At 37.3% G+C, this 19,648-nt stretch overlaps 1 protein-coding gene across 4 annotated transcripts in view; it reads right to left on the bottom strand.

The window, feature by feature from the left end:
• The window catches only part of TMEM156 (transmembrane protein 156), a 52,600-nt gene that overhangs the window by 17,116 nt on the left and 15,836 nt on the right, over positions 1–19,648 (bottom strand). For 2 of the 4 annotated variants that reach the window (XM_045475014.1, XM_045475016.1), the window contains exons 2-5: positions 9,114–9,383; positions 7,079–7,339; positions 4,054–4,173; positions 903–986 (exon numbers count right to left, since the gene is read on the bottom strand). In XM_045475014.1, coding sequence (XP_045330970.1) covers positions 903–986; positions 4,054–4,173; positions 7,079–7,339; positions 9,114–9,383 — 735 coding nt within the window. The remainder of the gene's footprint in view (positions 1–902; positions 987–4,053; positions 4,174–7,078; positions 7,340–9,113; positions 9,384–19,648) is intronic. The other 2 variants (XM_045475015.1, XM_045475017.1) reach the window with 1 other exon arrangement.

The raw sequence follows: 19,648 nt of genomic DNA, 5'->3' as shown, positions 1-19,648 counted from the left end.
AGTACATGCTAATCTAAGTAGATAAGAAAAGTCTCGGGAGCACAGTTCCCAGGAAATGCTCGGCACAGATCTGCATGTGGCTGCGATGCAGTTGCAGCGGGGGCCTGAGGCTTTGTTCAGTTTCCTTTCATTTTTGAAAACCGTTTATACACCAGACTTGAAGCTTCCCCTTATCTGACTTCTCACAAAGTAGGAGGCAGCCGGCTCACTGGCTAATACGCCAGGAGCTGTAGAAATATCACTCATGATTCTGTGGTTTTCCAAGAGTCGAGGACAGGACGTCTCCCTGATGAAGGAGAGGACTTTGCTCATCTCACATTCTCCCTCTCTTTCTTTTTAATATGACTTGACAGCTTGAATTCAGAAGGAGGCTTCACAATTAGGAGATCGAACCACAGCGTCTGTGCTAACAGCTCCCTTAGCCGCTCTAATTAGGGTTCCCTTATTCCATTTCTGTTTCTCAGGAGAGGACAGGGGACTTTTTAATTGGGGCTATTAGAAGTTCTCTTTACACAATGACACCCTTTGCTAAGTGAAAGCCCTAGCAAAAGCCATGCCCACTCTGCAATTACTCCTTGCAATTCTGAGGAATAATAGTATCTTGTCTCATTTAAAAATAAATCTGAAGCTGATTCCTTATTGCTTTCTCTCCTCTGCCTACTCACATGAATTTCTTCTTGCCAATTAGGCAAACTTTCCATTATGTAAGGAGCTAGTGTTGATCATGAGCGTCCCCTGATAGTAAGACATATTAAACTAGATTTCATTTGCCCACAGCTCCTTCTTTCCAGATACAAGGCCAATCTAAAGGAGCTCAGATCATTCGATCTTGGGTCTACAGTGGAATGGTGAAGGACTGGGATTTTCAAAGCCATGCTCTGTCTGCACATCATAGAACTCACCTGAAATGACCCGCACGTTCAGTGTTCGCAGTTTCTCAGAATCCTTTCCTTTTAAGAGAACAAATGTACATTCGTATTTATGACCTATTCCAAGAACAGAAATTAAATATTTAAGTGATAAACAACCACATTCTTAATATATATTCCCCATGTTGACTCAAAGGATTACCAAGGAAAATGGGCCATTCACAACAGGGTCGGGAGCCACGAGACATTAAGAGCTTTCCTTATTAAGTTCTTTTCCACGAGCAAATACAGGTTCTTTCTAAAGCAAGCAGTTTCTCCACTAGGAAAAGCACCAGCTGTCGTGGATAGGATGTTATTATTCCTTACATTATTATATATACATAGATATGTACAGAATATTTAATGCATATTGACTTTTTAATGTCTATTTATTTTGAGAGAGAGAGCACAGAGAGAGAAGGAAACAGAGAGAATCCCGAACAGGCCCCACGTCATCAGTGCAGAGCCCGACGTGGGGCTTGAACTCAGGAACCATGAGATTATGACCTGCGCCGAAATCCAGAGCCAGACGTTGGACTGAGCCACCCAGGCGCCCCTTTAATGCATATTTAATGCCCTAAATGGTGTGATATTTTTTCATTACTTTACATGCTTGGATTTGTAAGACAAGCCTTCAAAAGTCACTAAGCCTGTCATTTGTGTAGATGTTCATAAGATTTTCACTCCCCACTATTGGTTTCTTTCTAGACATTTTCTCTATCTAGCTACTACTATCTCTCTTTCCCGATATGCAATTATATGGAAAAGCAGATCAAGAAACTCAAAACCATGCACTATTTGCAAATAACATGTTCATTTAAAATAATATTTTTAAAACCAGAAAGACCTCTGGGGTGCCTGGTTGGCTCAGTTGGTTAAGCTTCTGACCCTCGATTTTGCCCCAGGTCGTGATCTCACAGTCATGAGATCAAGCCCCATATCAGGTTCCACGCTGGGCATGGAAGCCTGCTTAAGATTCTTTTTCTCCTTTTCCCTCTGCCCCTCTCCCACATGTGTGCGTGCACTCTCTCTCTCAAAAAAGAAAAAAAAAACAATAACAACTAGGAAAACCCTAAGTATTAATTCTGATATTTTATTAGCTGTATAACTTTGGAAAAACCATTTAATCTCTCTGAGGCTCAGGGTTTTCTTCATCTATAAATGAAAATAATAGTACATACCCTGTTTACATACTTTGAGAAGCTAGTAAAAAAAAAAAGCTTGTGAAAATGCTCTGAAAATGGTTATTCTACAAATACACAATGTTGATGATATTATTATATATTAGCCTTATATACTACAGTATCAGTGGTAAGACTTGATATAAAACTGCTTTCAGAAATACCTGTGACAAATACATAGCCTAAAGAGTTAATGTACCTTCACCCCAAACTAGGGGCAACCATTTGTTCTGCCTACTGAGATGCCCAGCACAGCCTTGCCTGGCAAAGAATTTAAGAGTCTTGGGCGCCTGGGTGGCTCGTTTGGTTAAGCAGCTGACTGTTGGTTTCGGCTCAGATCATTATCTCATGGTTTGTGAGTTCAAGTGTTGGGCTCTGCACTGACAACGTGAAGCCTGCCTGGGATTCTTTCTCTCTCTCTCTCTTCCCTTCCTCCACTCATTCTCTCCCTCCCTCCCTCCCTCCCTCCCTCTCTCTCTCTCTCTCTCTCCCTCAAAATATATAAATAGACTTTAAAAGAATTAAAAAAAAGAGTCTTAGGAAATACTCCAACCATCCCAATACTACTCTCCCTTATTGAGAACTACTATGCACTAGACACTGTGATAAACTTCTTCTAGAACCTCTTTAACGCAATCCTTACCTGTGGGGTAATGGTGATTATTCTTGTTTTACAGAGGGGAAAAAGGGGACATTTAGATCTAGTAAATACCTTGCTCAAAGTCACATAACTGATGAGTGATAGTACTAATATTCTATTCTGTCTACCTATCTCCAAAGCCTCTTCTCATAAGGATACATTTTAGACTGTCTTTAAGAGACCATCTACTCATATTGTAAACTATTGCTCAGGCCTGATATTCAGCCAGTAAAGGCATGGACATACCCCGGAAGTGTCAGTGTATGCACAGGTACACAGTAGAAGAGCCAGTATACGCATGGGTACACACCCGAAGGGTTGATATATGTGTGAGTTCACACCATTAGGGCTACCTGAGCAGTTTACAGTCAATGTCCACCCTGATAGTTGGATGCCTGAGTCATACTAAATTTTTTTTTTTTTTTTTGAGAGAGAGAGTGTGTGTGTGTGTGTAAGCGGGTAGGGGAGGGGCCCTGGGTGAGGGGAGAGAATCCCAAGCAAGCTCCACACCCAGCACAGGGCCTGATGTGGGGCTTGAACTCACAACCATGACATCATGACCTGAGCCAAAACCAAGAATCAGCTACTTAACTGAATGAGCCACCCAGGCACCCCAAATTAAATATTTTTAATATCATCCCTATTGCCTGATTTCCAATCACACATTTTAGCTTTGCCCAGCCAAAAATCTACGGACACCCTTCTACTTATGAAAGAATGACTCACACACTCATCACCTAGAGCCACTCTGCTCAAGATCTCCAACTCTGAAATTCTTTATCCTCACTCCCTACCCTTCTACCTCTCTTCTGCATTCACTTCCACTGAGCCTCTGCTCCACCTCCAGCCCTTTTGAACTCCTGCCTCGCTTCGCCTCCCCTTTATTCTCTTGTCTGAGTAGAGAAAGACACATGAAGCTTCTTGAATGCTGACACTGTGTCTCACTTATGCTTCTTTTCCTTGGGTAACCTAGAACTGCCACTGACACGCAGTGGGTGCTCAATAAATGGCAAACTGAACTTTAAAAGGAATGTACATCTAGGGACACCCGCGTGGCTCAGTCAGTTAGGAGTCTGACTTCAGCTCAGGTCATGATCTCGCGGTTCATGAGTTTGAGCCCCTCGTCAGGCTCTGTGCTGCCAGCTCAGGGCCTGGAGCCTGCTTCGGATTCTGTGTCTGCCTCTCTCTCTGCCCCTCCCCCACTAGAACTCTGTCTCTCTCTCTCAAAAATAAACCTTAAAAAATTTTTTTTCAAGAACGTAAATCTATACGTGAGACCCTAAATGAATTGTGCCAGACAACAGATTTACTCCTCGATACTTACTCTGCCACTTCCACACTCTTCTGTGGCTTTCAAGTATTTTGTGGAGAGTGAGGATGAGCAAAAATATAAAAACGACTAGAACTAAAACATACCAAGTGATCTTCATGGAACAAGTGAAATCTGCAAAGAAAAAAAAGTGCCATAAAAATACAATAAAATGATACAACAGAGAGAAGCCATATGGCGGTGTGGTTGTATTCTAGTACGTATTCTAGCCTTAACTGAAAAGCTAAATATCTAACCATCACTGTTACAGGGTCATTGGCTCTCCTGACTTCTTCCTTGACATATTAAATGGGTGTATTAAATGAAGAAACTTGACCAGGGAGCTTCCATGGGTTCATTTAGCTCCAAAATTCTAGGTTCAATTTCACTTAGAGGTTATGCCGGCAGTAGTTGCCAGGTAGTTGCTATCACTAGGCTAAAACCACAAAGAGCAGAGTCCCAGTATCAGGGCCATTTGTAATTAACAGGTGTGACCCTGGGCCAAGCAGCCAAAAATTATATCCTCAAATTGACCAAGATGCAGTGAGCGTAAGGAAGATGGAGAAGAAAGAGAAAGACAAAGAGAAAGGGTTGGAATGGGGCATATAAGAAGAGGCCAAAGCAGATAAATAGTCAGACTCCCCTTTCCGCACAGACTTTCACTGCAATGATCAGATCAGGTGCACATATTAATTAGATAGTTACCCTAGCCTACAGAAAAAAAGCTTGTTCATTCGAATGACAATGAGGCTCATGGGAAGGATAGTCCCCAGCCAGCAACAGTTTAGCACCATCTCCTTTGGTGCCATAAAGACACTGGCCAACCGACCTGGGAATCGGTGACATAGCAGAAGGTGACCTCATCATGTCCAAGACATAGCTGTCTACTGACTTCCCAAGCCACCCTGTGGACCCTCCTCTTTGCACACAAAACACAGTACTTACTCAAGGTAGCAGGACATATAACTTGTTTATACCCTTGGATGTTTGCCCTTGTGGGGTTCAGGTTCATGATATGGGTACCCCTTTCACAGGGGCCACCCCCATGGGCAGATGTACATTATATTGTCATCCAACATTTATTTAGAGAAGAGACTGAATGGAGAAAAGATAAAAGTTGACTGGAACAACAGCCCTCAGCAACTGCCCCCCCACCAAATCATCCCAAGCCCTTCAGCTGCAAACTTGCAGTCCTTGCTCAGCAAAGTAAAAGTATGCAGGTAACCAGAATGGAAGACTTACAGTGCCAGCAAGAGCCACGTTGGGCCCAATGGCCAAGGTGTCACTGGGCACCAATCAAGCTATGAAAAAAGAACCACGCATTCACCAACTTTATATAACAATAGCAGAATGTCCACAGTTGGGGCCAAGCCTGCCTGTACACCCACCAAAGCCCCAGTGCAAATGCAGAAGAATTTGTCTCCCCACATCCCATGCTGCCCACCTACCCCCCATCCCTGCAGTCATCTTGGAAAGGATCAAGGGGGAACAGAGAGGAATCTGAAAAAAGTCTGAAGAGACAAATTTACCAGATTGGACTAAATTTAGTTTCACCCCCTGGTAGATAGGGCTTTTAAGGGAGATCAAATTAGTCTCTGCACAGCAGAGTAAAATATGAACGCATTTTAAATCTTCTACGCATGACAAACGGATATACTTTTTCCAGAATACAATACTACATACTTGTATACCGCTGTTATCTTGCTGAGTTATGGACACAAAAAAGTTGTCAACTATGATTTCACTTTGACTAGCATTTATCGATTTTTTTCATTAACACAAGAAATTGTCTTAAAATCATACTTATGGAAGTGCTTATTTTTCCTTTATGTTTTAGAAAATATAAAAAGCAATTAGATGGATACATTGAAAGAAATATAAGTTTTTAATATTTATAATGCAAACCTCTTTATCTTTCAGATTTCATCATTGTTATGCAGTCCTTCCAAAGCCTACCTTCCAATCTCACTCCTGAACCCAAGGGAACTGACCCCTCTGTTCAGATCTTCTCTCTTACCCTATACACACATCTTGAAATACCCACTAACTGCAGAGGCTGTAGACCTCTGCAGACTAACTCACAAGAGAAATTCCTTTGAAGCCTCATATTTTACTTTAAAAATGCATATGTATTATATAGTTGTGTTTGCTTTAAGATATATATAATATTTTCTAAATAATTATATCTGAAAAATTAAAGCTTTTAAAGCATTCTAAGGCAATATGAAAGGCTTCCATATATCTGAAATATCAAAAAGCACAGCAACTTACTCTACCATAGCACCTGTCACCCTGAATTTACTTGCTTGACCACTTTACATTCATCTATTTTTTGTGTCCCTAATGTTAGCACATTGCTTGGCATACAGTAGGCACTTATTAAATGGTTATATCATAAAATGTTCTCAAAAGTAGATTTTATGGGTGAAGTGGGGCACACTGCTTAGCAGAAAGGATCAATTCTGGCAATTCAGAATAGGGTACCTAGGAAGCTAATAAGCTTAAAAGGGAAGTAAGATATGTGTAAGTTTTATCTTTTGGACTCCTACCTTTCCCTCAGAGCCATCCAGTGACCCAGAGTACCTAACCTGCACCCTGCTTATCTCCATGCTTTGCATGAAAAATCCAATTTTATCCAGTCCTCATTCTCAACTTTAGGAGAAAACATGTTAAGTCAATTCAAAATAAGGTTTTCACAGGCCATCACAATGTACATGAATGTTTACCTTTAAAAATAAATTTCACCCTTTAATACCTAGGTGTGGTGGTGTTACATCAAGCACAGGTAATAGGCATGTCCAAAGTTACTCTGAGGTCTTTCTAGTGCCCCTCAAATCACAACCCACAGATGCCTCCTCAGCCTCTGGGTACTGCTAGACCCCATGAAAAGCAAAAAATAAACAGATAAAAGGGCTAACATTCTTTCCAGTCATACTATTTCATCAGCAAAATTCAACTATTTTTTAGTGAAGTTAATGTGTTAGCCTTTATTTAAGTTTGTATCCAATTCTCTTTCCCTCTAACTTCCTTAAATACATACTTTTGACATCCTTTTCTAGGTGCAGAGAAATGTGTGTGCAATTATTCAGGTATTCCATAATCCTACAAGTATGGTTCATAGACTTTTCCTCCTTTGGATCTTCTTCCACAATTGCTGATGTTCTGGTGCGGGTTTTAAGATTACATGTAATGTTATGTTCTTCCAAGTGGTCAACTATAGGAGCTACAGTGAAGTTAAAATGTCGACAAGGTGAATGAAAGTCATTTGCCTTCACTTCCGTTGATCCTTTCATGGTAAGAACTAGGAAGAGATTAGGAAAATGTTATTTGCAACATAGTAATACGTGGTAAGAAAGCACACACTACTCAAAACTAAATCCCTTACTTCCTCTACAAACAAAGTAGAAATGAGAAGCTCCCTGCACTAAAAATAATGATTAAAGTGCTTACATATTTTAAGATTGTGAAAACCAGGTGACATTTGGGTTGAAATAGAATTGAGGCATCTCAAGGAAAATACAAACATTTCCCTGATGATTTGTGGGACAGATTATAATGCTCCAAGCGAGAAATGCCTAGTTATGCCCATTTTGAATCCCTGGTCAGCCAGAGAAGAAGGAGAAGAAGGAGGAGGAGAAGGAGGAGAAGAAGAGGAAAGGGGGGGGGGGGGCAGTGAAGAAAGAAAGGGAAAGGAAAGAAATAATGCAAGGAAAGAAAGAAAGAAAAATAATAAATTGATTGCTGTTGTTCTAAACCACTGAGTTTTGAGGTAAAATGTTACACAACCATAGCAACTGGAATAATTTATCAATGCACTGTTTGACATTTCAAGGAGGCAGAGAAGTAGCATCTATGAGTTACCAACCCTTAAAACACTTCTTAGTTCTCTATCACCATAAAGGTATTTTCCCAACTTGCTTTCTGGTGAATTTGACCTAGCATCCTGCAATAGTTGCAGCACTACTTGAATAAGAACCCAGAAAAAGATACCTCTTTTATACTTCATCTAAAGTCAATACCAAGAAATCTCATTCCCATTCTGAAAGGATAGAAAAAATGCCAATATGGAGAGATACAGGCAGCAATCTCACTGAATAGGTATAAATAATAAATCTGATGCTTGGGCCTGAGGCCACTAGTGTATTTTATGACTACAAGTGAATTATTTAATTTCTCAATGATACAAGTTGATTTGATTTAATTAAATAATATATATTCATTCTCAAAATAGATGTGAGATTCAGTTAAACATTACACATAATACAGTTATTCTTTTAATTTTTCATTCTTTAAACAAATATTTATTAAGCATCTAGTGTTAGGCATTCTGCTAAGATCTAGAAATATAGTGAACAAAGACAAAGTCTCCAGCATCAGGAGGCTCACTGGATAGTTAGACAAGTGAAAAGACAATTCATATTCAGTGGATAAATGTTAGATAGGACTAGGTACAAATGTATCAAGGATTCAATGACTCCTTAAGGAATCAAAGTTCGATTCTACTGTGAGAACCTATAGGTTTACTTAGACTTTTTTTTAATTTTTAAAACTTCAAGACCTTTGAAGAAAGCATGCTAAATAATCTTTTAACCATCAAATTACATAAATTATGGTGGCATTTTGATGTATTTTAAGAATAGATATTTTGGGGGCGCCTGGGTGGCGCAGTCGGTTAAGCGTCCGACTTCAGCCAGGTCACGATCTCGCGGTCCGGGAGTTCGAGCCCCGTGTCAGGCTCTGGGCTGATGGCTCAGAGCCTGGAGCCTGTTTCTGATTCTGTGTCTCCCTCTCTCTCTGCCCCTCCCCCGTTCATGCTCTCTCTCTGTCCCAAAAATAAATAAAATAAACGTTGAAAAAAAAAATTAAAAAAAAAAAAAAAAGAATAGATATTTTGGTTTGGTAAAGTAAACCAAGAACAAGTAATGTCCCAAAGCCCTGCAAGCCACTCATCAAGAGCCACACTGCTGATTGTTCCAATACCATTGGATTTAAAATGGAATGGTTTATTACTTTTTTAACAGAATAAGATGGTTTATCCTTGACAAATTTTATTATCACTTTCTCTTTACTTTTACCTTTTGATGTTTGTTCCTGAGAAATAAAATCCATGAGTTTTGTGGACTCACAAGCCAAACATGAGGAGCACATTTTAAATTCATTCGTGATGCCTTGGCAAATTCTGGTGAAGTTTTGAAAGTTGGAGTGATTTAGAAAGATTCCCATAATAGTCTGAGTTTCTCTTATTGGTTTCAGAAGAGTCACAAAAGAAAAATTTAAAGAGGGGAGTGAATAGTTGAAATTAGGTTGTAAACACACTTCCAGACATGATAGCTCCAATATATTTCCTATAAAGGAAAAAAAAAAAAAATGTGTTTACTATGAAATTCTGAGTTTTTGTCATTCAAGTAAATACATAACAAGTGCCTGGTTTTTCTTAGGCAGATACAGTATATTTCAGCTTGTCAGTGACAAGAATGTTTTTACATGAATTAACAACATCTATTTCATTTAAATATTTCCTTTAAAAATTTGTCAACACTCCCTATTAATTTTCAGGGAAGAGAAATTGAGACATTCTTGGAAACCTTAACATTTAACCGTCTCTTTTCTGGGAAAGTTTTAATGAACAAACCTTCGGTTCCTCCAAATCCATCTGTCCCAAAATAGAGGTTTAAGTCAATTGCACAGAATTGAACAGGGAATGAAAATCTTGAACAGTAAGTCTGTATTAGTTTCTAAGGGCTGCTGTAACAAATTACTACAACGTCGGTAGTTTAAAACAAGAGAAATTATTCTCTTGCAACTCTAGAAACCAGAAGTTCAAACATCCGTTTTATTGGTCTGAAATCTGGGTGTCTGCAGGACCACTGTCCCTTTGAAGGCTCTGAAGAAGAATCTGTTTCTGGCCACCCTTTTCCAATTTTTGGTGGCCATTGGCATTCCTTAGCTTGTGGCCACATCACTCCAATCTCCGTGTTTCTGGTCACATTGCTTTCTCCTCTGTCCTGTCTTCTACTCTTCTGTCTGTGTCATCTCCCTCTGCCTCTCTTATAAGCATGTTATATTGGACAATTGTGATTGAATTTAGGTTCCACCTGGGTAATACAGGATAATCTCCCCATCTCAAGATCCTGAAGTTAACCATATCTGTAGAGACCTTTTTTCCTTATGAGGTAACACAAGTTCCAGGCATTAGCACGTGATATCTTTGGGTAGCCATTATTCAACCTATCTGAACCCCCAAAGATGACATTTAACAGAGTGACATCCTAATTTTTATTTTTGCCTGAAGACAAACATTAGATATGGAAATGATGGTATAAAAGAAAGAACATTGTATTCAAAATAAGACAAGGACTCTAGAGCTATATCTGTCATTAGGCAAGATACTTGGACAATTTACTTAATCTCTGTAAGTCTTGTTTTGTTATCAGCAAAATAGAGATAAGACCTCTAGATCCTGCTAACCTCATCAGGTTATAGTAGCATCAAGTGGTATAGTACATATGAAAACACTTTTGAAATTTGTACAGATGTATATTATTTAAAATTCAAACCTATATTCCAAAGTGAAAATTAAAAATTCACTTTCATTTAAGGTAGAATTATCTGTGAAGTAATTCACATAAGTAATTAAAACTCACTATATAAAAACTGAGAATCCCTATTTAGCAGTAATGATCATGTAAGGAATAGGTAACCTCTCTCTCTCAGGTATTCCTAGTGTGACAGTCATTTGCTAGTAGGAAAAAATAACTCAATTGTCCCTTGATGTGACTTTCTTTACCATTTCTCATATAATCACATAGGGCAAAATAAATGTTTTAGTTTTTCAAATAATGTGGAGTATGATGAAAGAATTACTTCAATTCTTACAGTGATTACTACTAGTCATACATCTTGGTTCAATATTAAAAGAAAACCAGGCTATCGATTGGTATTAAAGAATTTTTTATTTGTGGAATTTGTATTTTAATAATAATTCCATACATGTCTCATTACTGATGGTTATATTTTTATTATTTAATAAAATTAGAGGCTTGTTTTCAGTCCTCTACATTTGAAATTGTTTCTATAATGATTCACATGTGATTTCTAGCTATAAACACATTTCATACTTGCATTGCTATAAAGGGTTTTTTTGGGGGGGGAGATATTTTACTCAAATCCACAATTTTGTTAACATATTTGTTAATATATTCATAAACAATGTTATGATTGAATTGTAACTAATTTTTAAAACTATTTTCTTCAATAATAATGTCCCAGGAAGGAGAAAGAAATGTACTATCTGATGGAACACTATAACCTATAGTTTTTTTATACTATTAAAAGACACAAAAACATCTCTTGCCATGTTTCCATTTTACTTACTGGCATTTTTCATCTTACAAAATTTTCCATTTCTTGAATTTGTGTTCCTATGATACAATCTAGATAGAGAAATCTTTGCTGTCAATATTACAATCATCTTATCCAATAAGTGACCAGCTAGGCTTTCTAGAATTAATGCTATATCCTTTATATTTGACTATGAGGTAATTATGATGGTTTTTAAACCTTAGTTTTAAATAATTCAATTGGAAAGGAAATAAATAGAGGATATATCCTTCCCTGGTATAATTTTAAGAAATATTAAATTGTGCTCAATCATTTTTGTTATCAGGTGGCCTATTTTCTCATCTCCATAAACAAGGATATATGAATTTAACTACTGCCATTAATATTGCTGGCAGTCAGACATCTAAATTCTCACTCCCAGAGATAGAAATGCATTCCAGAATTACTCCAGTACTATGACTGCAATCTCTCAGCCTAAGTATATAGAATATTAAGTAGAATTAGGATAAAACATTACAGGGGCACCTGGGTGGCTCAGTTGGTTGAGCCTCTGGCTCTTGACTTCAGTTCAGGTCGTGATCTCACAGTTCATGGGTCCAAACCCTGCATCAGGCTCTGCGCTGTGTCAGCACAGAGTCTGCTTGGAATTCTCTCTCCCTCTCTCTCTGTCCCTACCCCACTCATGCTTGCTCTCTCTGTCTCTGTCTCTGTCTCTGTCTCCCCCCTCTCAAAATGAATACATAAACTTAAAAAAAAAAAATACATTACACTATAGGACAAATGCCCAAGTCAAACTTTTTTTTTTTTAAGAAAGCCAGAGAGTAAGGCTGTAAAAACATCAACTACCTTTATTTTCTTTTTTAATTTTTATGATAAAGCTTTATCATATATAAGCATATGTAAAATGTGTCATGTCAGTTGAAGAATGATAAAAATAAACAAACACCCATGTATCTATCATGCAGATTAAGGGTACTAATATTACCAATATCTTTGAAGCACCCTATCCCTTCTCATCCCTACATATTCCTTTCCAAGAGGTTAACCACAATCATGAATTTTGTGTTTATCACTCCTTTGCTTTATCTTAGAGTCTTTCCAAGATGTACATATTCCTAAATAACAGTGTTTCATTTAATATATTTTGGAAATGTGTTTGTGTGTGTGTGTGTGTGTGTGTGTGTGTGTGTGTGTATACACACATATATATGGAATATACTGTATGTATTCATCTATGACTTACCTTTTTTGTTTAATATGTTTTAGTCATGTCGCTGCATATAGCTATAGTTAATTTAATTGTCTGTAGTATTGTTTTGAATGAATATACCACAAGTTGTTTATTCTTCTGACAGTAAACATTTGGGTTCTTTCTATTTTTATTGTTATGAATAATGCTGCTATGAACTATAGCCCTCATGCATTGCCAGTGGGAACATAAAATAGTGCAACCACTTTGGAAAACAGATTTCCATCTTTTATATGTTAAATATATACTTCGTATATGACCCAATAATTCTACTCCTAGAAATTTACACAAGAGAAATAAAAATACCTATACATGAATTTTCATGGCAGCTTTTTTATTTGTAATAGCCATGAACTGGAAGCAATCCAAAAGCCCAACAACTAGTGAATATATAAGCAATTCCTGGCATACCTTTATAATGGACTATACTATTCAGCAACAAAAAGCAAGAAAATACTGATCCAAACAACAACATGTACACAATGAAACTCAAATACATTATGCCAAGGGAAAGAAGCCTGATACAAATGATTACATAGTTTATTATTCTATTTAAATGAAATCTTAGGAAATGGAAAAATATATTGACAGTGGGAGAAGGGTTTTTCTGCAGAGGAGAAAGAGGGACCTTTGTGGGGTTTTAGAAAGTGTTATATCTTGATTGTGGTGGTAGTTACATTGGTGTGAACATTTGTGAAACCTCAAACTATACACTTACAATTAGAGCATTTTATTATATGTAAGTCTTATCTCAGTAAAGTTTATGTTCGAATAATGCTATTATGAACGTTGATGAACATATCTGCCAGTATAAAAATACAGAAGTTTCTCTAGTATACATACTGAGTAAAATTGGTGGGTTTTCAGTATGTGTATCTTTGATTTTCCTAGAAAATGCCAAATTGTTATATGAAGTGATTGTACCAATTTATAATCTTCTGTGTGATGTATAAAGGTTCCTATTGACAATACATATTGGCCAAGGCCTTTCAAGTTTTGCCAAGTCAGTGAGTATTAACTAGAATCTCACTATGTTTCAAAGTGTATTTTCTTGTTTTTTCTATTTTGACATATTTTTCTGTTAGGTTGTTTTTCTTTTTCTTATTACTGTTTGGGAGTTCTTTAAAATTTCTATTTAAAATTTTAAGAAGGTCTTTAAATATTTTATATTTAAAATATTAAGATAACTTCTCACAGATTATGCCTTATCAATTCATTTTCTTTATGATCTTTTAGATAAAAGAAGCTCTAAATTTGAATGCAGCAAATCTATCAATCGTTTCTTTACAATTTGTGCTTTGTGCCTTCAGAAATCCTTTTCCCTTAAAGTTAAAATGAACTTCTAAAAGTTTTAAAGTTTTGCCTTTACATTTTTGTTCTTAATCTATCTGGAATTGGGTACAGGGTGAAGTAGGAAGCCACGCTAATTTTTTCCACATGTGATAAACAATTACATTAGCATTCATTGGATATCTTTTCCTCGCTACCCATAAAGACACCTCTGACATATATCAAGTACCCATGGATATATGAGTGTGTTTCTGGGATCTCAATTTTGTTCCATTAATTCATTTTTCTATCTTGGCAAATTACACTGACTTAATTACTTGGGCTTCATAAAAAAGCTTTTGTATCTGATAGGAAAAGTCCACTCACCTTGTTCATTTCTTTTAAAAGTGTCTTAGCTATTCTTGGCCCTTTGCTCTTTACAATAAATTTTAGAATCAGCTTGTTAAGATCAGTGAGGAACCTAGCTGTGATTCTGACTTGAACCCTGAAATCCATTGGAAAAGAGAGATAAGATACTGAGTTCTTCCTGTCGCTTTTTTCTTCCTTCCTTTCTCTATTTATCTGGGCTTTCTTTGTTATCTTTCAGTGATCTCTCTACATTATACCCCATATACCTTTTGTTAGATTTCCTCTTGGGTTCCTTACTTTTTGTTGTTAGGGCCAACAGTATCGTTTAAGGGTGTGTTTTAGGTTTGTTAGTGGCATATGGAAATACAATTGACTTGAACATCAATTTTATTTTTTGCCACTTATAAACTTCCTTATTAACTTTTATTTTGTATAAATCTTTTGGACTTTCTATGCAGATATGCTTACCAACTACAAATAAAAACAATCTTATTTATTGATTTCCAATCCTCATAACTTTTATTTCTTTTACTTATTGCACTACCAGGACCCCTAGTACCATGAAGAATAGACATGTTGAGAGAGGGCATCTTTGCTTGTTCTTGATCTTAAAGAATACTTACATTTCATCACTCAGAATAATATTTCATATAATCATTTTTGGAGATCAGTTTAAGGAAGCTCTCTTCTATTCCTAGTTTGCTAATGGTTTTTCATTACAAGGGCTGTTGAATATAATTCAATGCTCATTCAAGAACTTTGAGATGATGGTGTGTTCTTTCTTCTTTACTCTTAATACAGTGAGTTACGTTATTAGGTTTCCTAATGCTAACTCATCTTGTATTCCAGGTATAAATCTAATTTGATAATTTTACACACCTTTATACATGTTTGATCATTTTTATCCAATTAGATTCTTTTTTTAATTTTTTATTTATTTTTATTTATTTTTTTAATATGAAATTTATTGTCAAATTGGTTTCCATACAACACCCAGTGCTCATCCCAACAGGTGCCCTCCTCAATGCCCATCACCCACCCTCCCCTCCTTCCCACCCCCCATCAACCCTCAGTTTGTTCTCAGTTTTTAAGAGTCTCTTATGTTTTGACTCCCTCCCTCTCTAACCTTTTTTTTTCCCTTCCCCTCCCCCATGGTCTTCTGTTAAGTTTCTCAGGATCCACATAAGAGTGAAAACATATGGTATCTGTCTTTCTCTGTATGACTTATTTCACTTAACATAACACTCTCCAGTTCCATCCACATTGCTACAAAAGGCCATATTTCATTCTTTCCCATTGCCATGTAGTATTCCATTGTGTATGTAAACCACAATTTCTTTATCCATTCATCAGTTGATGGACATTTAGGCTCTTTCCATAATTTGGCTGTTGTTGAAAGTGCTGCTATAAACATTGGGGTACAAGTGCCCCTATGCATCAGCACTCCTGTATCCCTTGGGTAAATTCCTAGCAATTCTATTGCTGGGTCATAGGGTAGATCTATTTTTAATTTTTTGAGGAACCTCCACACTGTTTTCCAGAAAGGCTGCACCAGTTTGCATTCCCACCAACAGTGCAAGAGGCTTCCCGTTTCTCCACATCCTCTCAGGCATCTATAGTCTCCTGATTTGTTCATTTCGGCCACTGACTGGCGTGAGGTGGTATCTGAGTGTGGTTTTGATTTGTATTTCCCTGATGAGGAGTGACGTTGAGCATCTTTTCATTTGCCTGTTGGTCATCCGGATGTCTTCTTTAGAGAAGTGTTTATTCATGTTTTCTGCCCATTTCTTCACTGGGTTATTTGTTTTTTGGGTATGGAGTTTCGCGAGCTCTTTATAGATTTTGGATACTAGCCCTTTGTCTGATATGTCATTTGCAAATATCTTTTCCCATTCTGTTGGTTGCCTTTTAGTTTTGTTGATTGGTTCCTTTGCAGTGCAGACTCTTTCTATCTTCACGAGGTCCCAATAGTTCCTTTTTGCTTTTAATTCCCTTGCCTGTGGGGATGTGTCAAGTAAGAAATTGCTGCGGCTGAAGTCAAAGAGGTTTTTTCCTGCTTTCTCCTCTAGGGTTTGATGGTTTCCTGTCTCACATTCAGTTCCTTCATCCATTTTGAGTTTATTTTTGTGAATGGTGTAAGAAAGTGTAAGAATTCTTCTGCCTGTTGTTGTCCAGTTCTCCCAGCACCATTTGTTAAAGAGACTGTCTTTTTTCCATCAGATATTCTTTCCTGCTTTGTCAAAGATTAGTTGGCCATACTCTTGTGGGTCTAATTCTGGGGTTTCTATTCTATTCCATTGGTCTATGTGTCTGTTTTTGTGCCAATACCATGCTGTCTTGATGATGACAGCTTTGTAGCAGAGGCTAAAGTCTGGGATTGTGATGCCTCCTGCTTTGGTCTTCTTCTTCAAAATTACTTTGGCTATTCGGGGCCTTTTGTGGTTCCATACAAATTTTAGGATTGTTTATTCTAGCTTCGAGAAGAATGCTAGTGCAATTTTGATGGGGATTGCATTGAATGTGTAGATTGCTTTGAGTAGTATTGACATTTTAACAATATTTATTCTTCCAATCCATGAGCATGGAATGTTTTTCCATTTCTTTTTATCTTCTTCAATTTCCTTCATAACTTTCTATAGTTTTCAGCATACAGATCTTTTACATCTTTGGTTAGGTTGATTCCTAGGTATTTTATCCTTCTTGATGCAATTGTGAATGGGATCAGTTTCTTTATTTGTCTCTCTGTTGCTTCATTAGTGTATAAGAATGCAACTGATTTCTGTACATTGATTTTGTATCCTGCAACTTTGCTGAATTCATGTATCAATTCTAGCAGACTTTTGGTGGAGTCTATCAGATTTTCCATGTATAATACGATGTCATCTGCAAAAAGTGAAAGCTTGACTTCATCTTTGCCAATTCGGATGCCTTTGATTTCCTTTTGTTGTCTGATTGCTGATGCTAGCACTTCCAACACTGTGTTAAACAACAGCGGTGAGAGTGGACATCCCTGTGGTGTTCCTTATCTCAGGGGGAAAGCTCTCAGTTTTTCCCCATTGAGGATGATACTAGCTGTGGGCTTTTCATAAATGGCTTTTATGATGTTTAAGTATGTTCCTTCTACCCCGACTTTCTCAAGGGTTTTTATTAAGAAAGGATGCTGAATTTTGTCAAATGCTTTTTCTGCATCGATTGACAGGATCATGTGGTTGTTACATTTTCTTTTATTAGTGTGATGTATCACATTGATTGATTTGCGAATGTTGAACCAGCCCTGCAGCCCAGGAATGAATCCAACTTGATCATGGTGAATATTTCTTTTTATATGCTGTTGAATTCGATTTGCTAGTATCTTATTGAGAATTTTTGCATCCGTATTCATCAGGGATATTGGCCTGTAGTTCTCTTTTTTTGCTGGGTCTCTGTCTGGTTTAGGAATCAAAGTAATGCTGGCTTCATAGAATGAGTCTGAAAGTTTTCCTTCCCTTTCAATTTTTTGGAACAGCTTGAGAAGCATAGGTATTATCTCTGCTTTAAATGTCTGGTAGAATTCCCCAGGGAAGCCATCTGGTCCTGGACTCTTATTGTTGGGAGATTTTTGATAACTGATTCAATTTCTTCGCTGGTTATGGGTCTGTTCAAGTTTTCTATTTCTTCCTGTTTGAGTTTTTGAAGTGTGTGGATGCGTAGGAATTTGTCCATTTCTTCTAGGTTGTCCAGTTTGTTGGCATATAATTTTTCATAGTATTCCCTGATAATTGCTTGTATTTCTAAGGGATTGGTTGTAATAATTCCTTTTCATTCATGATTTTATCTCTTTGGGTCATCTCCCTTTTCTTTTTGAGAAGCCTGGCTAGAGGTTTATCAATTTTGTTTATTTTTTCAAAAAACCAACTCTTGGTTTCATTGATCTGCTCTACAGGTTTTTTAGATTCTATATTGTTTATTTCTGCTCTGATCTTTATTATTTCTCTTCTTCTGCTGGATTTAGGCTGTCTTTGCTGTTCTGCTTCTATTTCCTTTAGATGTGCTATTAGATTTTGTATTTGGGATTTTTCTTGTTTTTTGAGATAGGCCTGGATTGCAATGTATTTTCCTCTCAGGACTGCCTTCGCTGCATCCCAAAGTGTTTGGATTGTTGTATTTTCATTTTCATTTGTTTCCATCTATTTTAAAATTTCTTCTCTAATTGCCTGGTTGACCCATTCATTCTTTAGTAGGGTGTTCTTTAACCTCCATGCTTTTGGAAGTTTTCCAGACTTTTTCCTGTGGTTGATTTCAAGTTTAAAGCATTGTGGTCTGAAAGTGTGCATGGTATGATCTCAATTCTTGTATACTTATGAAGGGCTGTTTTGTGACCCAGTATATGATCTATCTTGGAGAATGTTCCATGTGCACTCGAGAAGAAAGCATATTCTGTTGTTTGGGGATGCAGAGTTCTAAATATATCTGTCAAGTCCATCTGATCCAATGTATCATTCAGGGCTCTTGTTTCTTTATTGATACTGTGTCTAGATGATCTTTCCATTGCTATAAGTGGAGTATTAAAGTCCCCTGAAATTACCACATTCTTATCAATAAGGTTGCTTATGTATTTGGGGGCTCCCATATTCGGCACATAGACATTTATAATTGTTAGCTCTTCCTGATGGATAGACCCTGTAATTATTATATAATGCCCTTCTTCAACTCTTGTTACAGCCCTTAATTTAAAGTCTAGTTTTTCTGATATAAGTATGGCTACTCCAGCTTTCTTTTGACTTCCAGTAGCCTGATAGATAGTTCTCTACCTCCTCACTTTCAATCTGAAGGTGTCCTCAGGTCTCAAATGAGTCTCTTGTAGACAGCAAATAGATGGGTCTTGTTTATTTATCCATTCTGATACCCTATGTCTTTTGGTTGGAGCATTTAGTCCATTTACATTCAGTGTTATTATAGAAAGATATGGGTTTACAGTCATTGTGATGTCTGTAGGTTTCATGCTTGTAGTGATGTCTCTGGTACTTTGTGGTCCTTGCAACATTTCACTCACAGAATCCCCCTTAGGAGTGCTTGTAGGGCTGGTTTAATGGTGATGAATTCCTTCAGTTTTTGTTTGTTTGGGAAAACCTTTATCTCTCCTATTCTGAATGACAGGCTTGCTGGATAAAGGATTCTCGGCTGCATATTTTCCTGTTCATCACATTTAAGATTTCCTGCCATTCCTTTATGGCCTGCCAAGTTTCAGTAGATAGGTCTGGTGGGTCTTATGGGTCTAGTCCTATGGGTCTCCCTTTATAAGTAAGAGCGTGTTTATCCCTAGCTGCTTTTGGAATTTTCTCTTTATCCTTGTATTTTGCCAGTTTCAGAAGATATGTCGTGCAGAAGATTGATTCAAGTTAC

The sequence above is a fragment of the Leopardus geoffroyi genome, chromosome B1 (assembly GCF_018350155.1).
Source record: "Leopardus geoffroyi isolate Oge1 chromosome B1, O.geoffroyi_Oge1_pat1.0, whole genome shotgun sequence".
Classification (NCBI taxonomy): domain Eukaryota; kingdom Metazoa; phylum Chordata; class Mammalia; order Carnivora; family Felidae; genus Leopardus; species Leopardus geoffroyi.
This window is presented reverse-complemented; position numbering and strand designations above follow the sequence as displayed.